Source organism: Selaginella moellendorffii, unplaced genomic scaffold, assembly GCF_000143415.4.
Source record: "Selaginella moellendorffii unplaced genomic scaffold, v1.0 SELMOscaffold_7, whole genome shotgun sequence".
NCBI lineage: Eukaryota > Viridiplantae > Streptophyta > Lycopodiopsida > Selaginellales > Selaginellaceae > Selaginella > Selaginella moellendorffii.
The window spans coordinates 705,108-713,719 of record NW_003314268.1 but is presented as its reverse complement, the minus strand read 5'-3'; the positions used below and the strand labels follow the sequence as shown (position 1 = coordinate 713,719).

Genomic DNA, 8,612 nt, shown 5'->3' with positions numbered 1-8,612 from the left:
AAGCAGCTGAAGGAGGAGGAGCAAGAGAAGAAAGCTGAGCAGCTGAGCGAGGAGGAGCAGGAGAAAGAAGCCCATGAGACGAAGGAACTCAGGCGCGAGGTGAAACAGGAGCAAGGTCACAAGGAGCAGCCGCAGCTGGAACGAGAGGAGAAGAATCAGCCGAATCAGCCGATCAAGCCGATCAAGCCGATGAAGCAAGAGCAGGAACAGGAGGAGGAGCAGCGGATGAAGCCGATGAAGCAGCAGCTGGAACAAGAGGAGGAGCAGATGATCAAGCCGATGAAGCAGCAGCTGGAACAAGAGGAGGAGCAGATGATCAAGCCGATCAAGCAGCCTCTGGAACGGGAAGACGATCAAGAGAAGATGAAGCAGCAGGAGAATGACAAACCCAAGCAGGAGGAGCAGCGACCCAAGCCAATTCTACTGCCAGCCGGGGGTCGTCGTCCAGGTATGGTTCCTTTTGCTTCTCGCATTCTTCTTCTACTGTGACTCACGATGGCCTTCTGGACTTGCAGGTTCCAGGCCGAAGATGGTTCGCTTCTCTTCCTCAGCGGAGGACATTCTTCCCGACGGCACCCGACGGCGGAGTGAAACCCATCTTAGCGATGGCCGAGGGGGCTATGTTGAGTTCGCGTATCTCGAAGCTTTCCACAAGGCAAACCGGTGGCTAAACCAGAGGGGAAAAACCGAGAAGAAGATCCGCAGCTTGGAAGAGGAAAAGCGCGAGGAAACAGAAGAGGAGAAGCACGAGGAAAAGTCTTGGAGTGTTAGCGCGCTCCGGATTCTGATCAGACTCACCGAGCAGCTTTACGAGGAGCTCAACGGCAAATCCAGCGACCGAGAGAGGATCAAGCGAGCGCGGAAGATGATGAGGCTCCAGAAAATGCTGGATAGGATCCCGAGTGAGAGGAAACCGTGGAAGAAGCTTCAGTCCGGCGAGGTGGTCTTCGTGAAGGAGGCAAAAGAACTATATGATCGTGCGGGGAGAGATTTTGTTGCCGAATTCAAGAGGAGACAGGTAAGTTTGATATACCTTCCAGATTCCAGATGGCCGTTTGCTAATAACTTCCGTGTTTGTTGTAGAGAGCTGAAGTGAACGATGAGTGTTTGTTTTGTCGGAACCATGATGGCGAGAAGATGATCGGCCGGGCTGGAGCGAACTCTAAGACGACTAGACCCTGGGTTTACCTGAGAAGAGAACACGAGCAAACTGTTCTAAGCACGTCGAAGAAACGAGAAATGAAGTTGGCTCCGAGCTCGAGAAGTTGGCTGCAAGGATTGGTCAACTGGAGGCCAGTGCTCGGACTCTAGCATCGGAGAAGCCAACTCTCAAGAGTCAAATCCAGAAGTTGGATCTCCAAGCAAGTTGAGCAGCACAGGAGGAGGCCACTAAAGCTATAGACCAGTTAAGTCGAGAGAAGATCGACCTTCTCGAGGACTCGACTCCAAAGATTTGCAACTGTCCAAGACGTGAAAGCAGTGCGTGACAACCGTGTCTCAGGGCTCCAGGCGGAGAAGTCCATCACACTTCGGGCGTCTAAACAGGCCAGAGACCCGCCTCCACACTCTTCTAAGTCAAGAGAAGATCAATGGATCAAATTGGGCTACACTCTACAGTGTCTGGAGCAAGGAGGGATCTCTCTTATCGGCTTTCCAGTGGACGGAGATGATTCAGGAGCGCCTGCTGCGGTAAGGCTGTCCATGATAGTAGCGAGGAACGACGTAAACCAGTGCCAGATGGCTGCAAGATGGCGAGACGACAATATAGCTGAAGCTGCTCGCGACTGGGGTTTCGGATGGCTGCGGAGACTATAAGACAGACTACGCTAAACGTTCTCTATCATCTGGTGGAATGAGGTAGTGTTCGGACAGGAGCCCCACTGCTGACGGAGTCGAACCCACTGCACGAGGTGGAGCTCTCGGTGAGGAGCACGTCGAGAAGAGGATGCCGGAGTTTGGAAGCGCAAAGGCGAGGCTGGAGAAGCAAGTAACTGGCAGCTGATGGAGAGGATCACGGGGCTCGAGGCGCTCGAGGAGAGAGAGACGTGCCGGCTGCAAAGCATTGAGGAAACTGAACGAAGCATTGACGAAGGATGAAGGCTGAGGCGGAAGACAAGCCGAGGGATCAGAGAGCACAGTTGGACAGGTTGGTTGCCATGGACCACCGAGCTCTAGAGGTTTGACGGATCAAATGGACGCTACATGCGACAAGAGCAAGCCACTCCTCAAGCTCTGTTTTTGCGTGCTCCTACTCGAGCTTCTGAGCACGATCAAGCCCTGAAGTGGCAGAAGCATTTGTCAGAGACGTCGAAGAAACGAGAATTGGAAGATCGAGAAGTCGGCTGCAAGGATTGGTCACGTCGAGGCCAGTACTCGAACTCTAGCATTGGAGAAGCCAGCTCTCGTGAGTCAAATCCAGAACAGAGCTCCAAGTGTATTGAAATCTCCGGCAACACAGGAAAGCAGTAGCAGACCTCCAAAGCGCCAGAAACCAGCCTCCACACTCTTCTAAGTCAACAGAAGATCAACCTTTTCGAGGAGATATCCTCCCTCGACTCCAAAGTTTCGGAGCTGTACAAGACGGTGGCCCAGATGAAGCAGCTCAAGCAGTCGAAAGTGACGGTGGACGACCGTGTTTCGGAGCAGTCGGCCAGCCGGGCTCTGGAAGTGGAGCAGAGTCCATCAAATTTCGTCGTGAGACATGTGAGATGAAGCAAAAGATGAGATGCTGATATGGATCAAGACAAAGCTCTCTAGTTGACGGAATCAACGCTGTCCAGGATCGCTCTTACAGGTGCTTGGATGATAGTATATCAGCCAGGAACGATTACTCAAGAAGATGATGATGGCGAGATGATCTCGAACTCGAAGAAGCTGCTTGTGGCGGTGGAGCCAGAGCTTCGGATTCTCAAAGACTGAAAAGTGGCTGATGTTCGCCTCTGACATGTGGAGACTATAGGAGCTGGAGCGAACTCTAAGACGAAGCAACAGTCATAAAGACAAAAGATCGGACGAGTTTCATGGAACGTGGAAGCTGGTGCAAAGATTACTTGGCGATTCAGAGGTTCAATGGCCACCTTTACAATCGAGCAATCTGGACCGAGGGTACGTAGAGTCATTCTCTTTTTCCTCTTCCATTTATTTCATCCGTGTTGTTAAACAGGAGAAGCAGACTATAAGCGACACACACTTTGTGGATGGTAGCTCCATTCATATTAGCAACAAATTCTACGGTATTTTTTTGTTTTTCTGCTGTGGTAATAAATCTTCTGAGCTCCTACTTAGTCCAGATCGTAGGAGGCCGTCTCTTCGAGACTAAATAAATAAAACATCTCAGAGACTACGCAAGCAGCTGCTTATTCTGGCCAACTTGTGAGTAAATAACCTTGAGAGATTATGTTTATTTTCTATTTGGAAAATAGTCTGACTGCCAACTGGCCGCCAGAAGAATATGTAAATGAGGGTGGAGCAGGACTTGAAGCAGCGAAAGATAAAACCAGCGTCAGAGATCATAAGAATCGAGCAAGTGGGAATGGAAAATCATAAGTTGATTTTAAAACTTGGAGACAAAGAGAGCAGGCTGAAACAGCTAAGATCGAGCAGCAAAGATTGAGCAGCTTAAAGACTAAAAATTTCTTAAACCAAGCAGGGGCAGCAGCTTGAGTTTTAAGTTCGCCCAGTGGAGCAGGGGCAGCAGCTTCAAAAAGCAAAGAGGAAGCAGCTAAAGAGCTGTGACAAGTTTGATCGAGCACAGCAGCAGAATAGCCCAGAATCGTGATAGTTTTTTTTCATATCATTTTCTTTGATTTAGCTGTGAAAACGATGATTTAATGTTGAAATCTATAATGTTTCATCTATACAAAAAATTTAACATCTTCGAAAGATCCGAGATCCGACTTTGATCCTAGAAACAAGAAACAATGATATCTAGAGCACGCTAGAAAAACTCGTGCTTGGGATCTTCTTGTACGTTCGCAAGGATTCCTGGTAAGTTTGTCCTCGTAACTTGATTAGAAAATGGAAGTTGACCTCAAACAAATCCAGCTCGAAAATAAGATTCTTACGTAGTTTGCTCCAGAGGCCATCACATAGCTCGCTAGTTGCTAGCGAGAGCTCCCAGTGGATTGAAGATCGTTCATTTGGTTGGATCGGTTCAAATTTACATGCTAAGCAACTCCACCTGTGAAATAAAAGAACAAAACAAGAAAAAACAATGATATTAATAGTGGTTCTAATCGGGAAGCAGTAGTCTGAGTAAAAGCAAAATCACATAAGACTAGAAGAATTCCAAAAATGACAATACGTGCCTTCGAAGACGGGCATGTTGATAAAGGACGCTTTGCCTTAAATCTCCTGCTGCCTCTCCCGGTGCGGGGGCGTACGCAATGGACTGTGGGCGGAGTGGTAGCGATGGTGATAGCTGTGTCCCTGCTCGAAACAAACCTCAACCGAGAGAGAAACGAAATGCTAGAGACGATCAGACCTGCTATAGTCGCCAGCTACGTCACCAACACCGAATTCATCCCGAGAAGCTGGATTGACCAATATTCGTAGTATAAGCTTATATTATCCAACGGTACAATGAATATTCCTGAAGTCAAGCAAAGATTGCGTTCATCAAACTGTATAGTTTGCCTACTTTCTTTTGCTTGTCACCGTTTTACTTGGCTTGGAATGCAGTAAAGAAATATGGTTGTAGTTAAGCTTTGCTATAAAGCTTGAGAGAAGTTCCAATCCCAGCTTCGTTGATGCTCGAGAGCTCGCTCGGGCATCGATCATTCACTTCCCTGCACTCAATTTCGTCGTGGGTTCTCCAAATCTTTGATCGAAGAAATGGCCACTGTGGGTTCTTCTCCTCGTCATGATCAAGAAGAATCTGGGAAGGAAGGTAAAGATCACGTCATTGGCAATGCCATGATCGTCGAAAGCAATCGAGTGGATCACCAAAATCCTGTCAATGATCGTCGGTGCTCGAGGTTCCTCCGTCGCCCAGCGGTAGTACTCGCGATTTCTTTGCTATTCGTCCTCATTGTTTCCCTCTCAATCTCCCTCCCACTGGTCCTCCTCAAGGAAAAAAGGGGCGAGGAGTTCACCGTAAGCAACGCTTGCAAGTCGACGAGGTTCCCAGACGTGTGTCTCTCCTCCCTGGCCAGATCCCAGATCGCCAAGTCCGGGCCTAGAGAACTCCTCGAGGAAACGACCAGGGCTGCGATTCAGGGCGTGGAGGAGATGCTCAATCTCACGGCCCAATTCATGAGCGATGACCACCACCACCACAGCGTCAGGGCCAAGGCCGCGTTTGACGATTGCTCCGAGCTCCTGGGAAGCGCCATCGCCGAGCTCCAGGCCTCCCTGGAGGAATTCGTGCAGGGGAGATACGAGTCCGAGATTGCTGACATCCAGACGTGGATGAGCGCGGCGTTGACCTTCCACGACACATGCATGGACGAGCTGGACGAGGTCAGCGGCGACCCAGAGGTCAAACGCCTCCGGGCCGCCGGTCAACGGGTCCAGAAGCTGATTAGCAACGCGCTGGCGCTGGTCAACCCCATGGTCGCGGCGTGGCGGGCATCCCTGGCTGCGAGAGGTCAGCGCGGGTCAGCGCCGCCAGCGCTGGTCACCGCTGGCCGGGGCTTGGTCAACGGCGCTCACGTCGTGGACGCGGTGGTGGCGCAGGACGGGTCGGGGCAGTTTGGGCGGATCCAGGATGCGATCAACGCCGCCCCACGGATGAGCGCGCGGAGGTACGTGATCCACATCAAGGCCGGAGTCTACCGGGAGTACGTGACTGTGAGGAGTTTCCACACGAATTTGATGTTCGTGGGCGACGGCCAGGGGAGAACAATCATCACGGGGAACAAGAATGTGATGCAACCCGGGATCACTACCAGAACGTCGGCCACAGTCGGTAAGAGAAAGTTCCATTCCAGTTGGAGTTTGCCTGATCTTATGGTTGGTTTCCTGGTCTTGGCAATCAATCCTTTGATCTTATAGTTTCGTTTCTTGGGTCCTTCCGGAGTCTATCTAGACTTTGATATTGACTAAAGAGCTTTTTCTCTTGTGTAGTTATCGAGGGGAAGAACTTCATGGCTCGAGAGCTGACCATCGAGAACACGTCTGGTCCTCAAGCCCAGCAGGCAGTGGCACTCCGGGTTGGGGCCGATCAAGCGGCATTCTACCGCTGCTCCATCCACGGCAACCAGGACACGCTCCTCGCCCACGTCTTTCGCCAGTTTTACCGCGAGTGCACCGTCACCGGCACCGTTGACTTTGTGTTTGGCAATGCTGCCGCCGTCTTCCAGAACTGCAGCTTCGAGTCAAAGGTACCGGTCCACGGTCAACAGACGGTGGTCAGCGCTCAGGGCCGGTCAGACCCCGCCCAAAACACAGGCTTCTCGTTTCATATGTGCCGGGTTGGCGGTGCGTTTCCGGTGTATCTGGGCCGTCCATGGAAGGAGTTTGCGCGGGTCGTGTGGCTGAGATCTCAGATGGAGGCCATGGTGCAGCCACGTGGATGGCTGAGTTGGGAAGGTAAATCAATTGAATCTATATTCATATCAATTTTCTCTTTTTCAGGAGGATCCTTTGGTCTACAGACATCATATTTTGCTGAGTATAAGAATTGGGGACCTGGATCCAGCATGAGAGATCGAGTGAAATGGGTTAAAGTTCTCAATGGGCCTCGCCTTGCCCGGAAGTTCACTCCAAGTAGCTTCATAGCTGCACAATCTTGGTTGCCAAAGACCAGCTTTATCTTTGACTCAAAGCTCTAAAGAATAATTGCTTAATCATGTTATGCTATATTTCTTTATAAAATCTTTGAGCAGTTAACTTTTTTTTTGCCCTGAAGGGCACTTTTTTTCTAATTATCCATATATTTATTTCCCATATTGTGCAAAATTGGAACTTGGTTGCTATGATACTAAATTATCATAAAATATTAAATTGAAAAAGAACTTAAGAAAGTGAAAGTAAATATTATAATAGAAATAACAACTGAAAATTTTACTTAGATTAGATTATATTTTAATTAAGAAATGTATCTTCTAGTTACATACACAACAAAAAGGCATTTTTAAAGCACAACAAGTTTACAATCAAGGTTTTTTTACATTTTCATTAGTTGATATTAATCTTTTATTATAAGCATCTAAAAAACATTGAAGTGAGAATTATTTTAAAATTTTATACAAACCAGTTACAAGAAAAGTAATAAAATTTCATAATTTAAAAATAATCCATATATCTCTTTAGCTTTCATAAGCATGAAATTACAAACTTTATAATTAAAATTTAGGGTTTAATTAATTTTGTTTTACCATCACTGTGTTTAATTAAAAAATGAATCTTTGTATATATATAGTTTAATTTGTATATATAGGTTGCACCGGGATTCGAACTCGGCTCTTGGATTCAAAGTCCAATGTCGTAACCAGTAGACTATGGGACCATTTCTGATAATTAACTAATAGTTAGGTTTGTAGCCCTAAGAAGTTTGAAATTTGAAAAGAAAGCGCGGCTTTCGAGGGCGGGCAGGCATTTACTGCGACTGCGCCCTGCAAGCACGGTAATTACGTAGCTACGTTGAAAAGGACGCGTAGGGATTCCTATTTTTTACTGACTCTTGTGTTTTTTAACACTAAGATCCCTGGCCTGACTAGACTGACCCTTCACACCTTGTTTGCTGGGTCTTTGTCTTTCCCTCCATAGCTGGCTTTGAATGAAAGCTTATAGATTGAAACGATCCATCGTCCCTCCAAAAGCTTTGATCAAAGAAAACTATGGCTCGCGCATGGGGATTCTCTGCCGCTGTCTCTCTTTCCGCAAAGATTGTCGAGAGAGACTGCTCGATCTTGGCGTTTGGCCATCGCCCGGAGAGGAGAGATTTAAAGAGGAAGTGAAAGGGTTTCCTTTTTTTTTTGTTTCTGTAAGATTTTTGTCTTGTTGGAGTGAATGGATTGAGAAAAGAGCTCCAGAGTTATGATGCTCACGCCTTGTTTCTTGGAGGAGGACTACGCCCTCTCCATTCCAAGCTCGTTTGATTCCTCTCCATTTGGGAGGAAGCTCAAATCTAGGCATGAAAGATCGAAGAGGTAAGAATGTTTTCGTTTTGGGTTTTCTCATAGTCAAGTGGTTTCGTCCAGCGCTCCCTCGAACGAGCGTTCTTTCGATGGGTCGGAGGATGGATCCTTCTGGGACGTGTATACTCCAACTGATCATCGCAATTGGAGGTGTCTCGATTGGAGGACGAAGCATCGTCTCGCCCTGGAACGGGATGTAAGTATCTAGTTCTTCCTCTAGTTCTCAAAAATGTTCTCACTCCAGGTTTGCTTGCTCCAAATCCGGCTACAAGAGGAGCAAGCCACACGGGCATCGTTGGAAAAAGCTCTCGTCAATGCTTCCAGCTGCCTCTCCCCCGATTGTAAAACCATCGCTACAAAGGTTTGCTCCAAACGAACTTAGATTGCCAGAAAACCAATCTTCCATTTTGTTTTATTTTTGGCTTCAAGGCGAGAGACCTCATCGCTGAGACAGCACTGATCGAGCACGAAGTCGCCCATCTGGAAAAACGAGTTCTTTGGCTCTACCGGAAGATCCTTATCGAAAACGTT

At 48.0% G+C, this 8,612-nt stretch overlaps 3 protein-coding genes across 3 annotated transcripts in view; all 3 read left to right on the top strand.

Annotated features, from left to right (window-relative positions):
- The first annotated feature begins 312 nt into the window (after nt 1–312).
- LOC9652725 lies at nt 313–1,480 on the top strand. The gene is made up of 3 exons (XM_024671201.1): nt 313–448; nt 516–1,018; nt 1,084–1,480. Exons 1-3 carry the CDS (start codon nt 313–315, stop codon nt 1,309–1,311), a joined length of 867 nt encoding a protein of 288 aa, XP_024526969.1. The 3' UTR covers nt 1,312–1,480.
- Nucleotides 1,481–4,768: 3,288 nt separating this feature from the next.
- LOC9652724 (pectinesterase) lies at nt 4,769–6,831 on the top strand. Its single transcript, XM_024670897.1, has 3 exons — nt 4,769–5,908; nt 6,067–6,531; nt 6,577–6,831. The coding sequence occupies exons 1-3, from the start codon at nt 4,834–4,836 to the stop codon at nt 6,771–6,773; spliced, it is 1,737 nt and encodes a 578-aa protein (XP_024526665.1). The 5' UTR covers nt 4,769–4,833; the 3' UTR covers nt 6,774–6,831.
- An 873-nt stretch (nt 6,832–7,704) lies between these two features.
- Nucleotides 7,705–8,612, top strand: part of LOC9652285 — a 2,773-nt gene continuing 1,865 nt past the window's right edge. The window contains exons 1-4 of the mRNA XM_024671200.1: nt 7,705–8,093; nt 8,145–8,277; nt 8,326–8,442; nt 8,511–8,609. Coding sequence (XP_024526968.1) covers nt 7,981–8,093; nt 8,145–8,277; nt 8,326–8,442; nt 8,511–8,609 — 462 coding nt within the window. The 5' untranslated portion in view covers nt 7,705–7,980. The remainder of the gene's footprint in view (nt 8,094–8,144; nt 8,278–8,325; nt 8,443–8,510; nt 8,610–8,612) is intronic.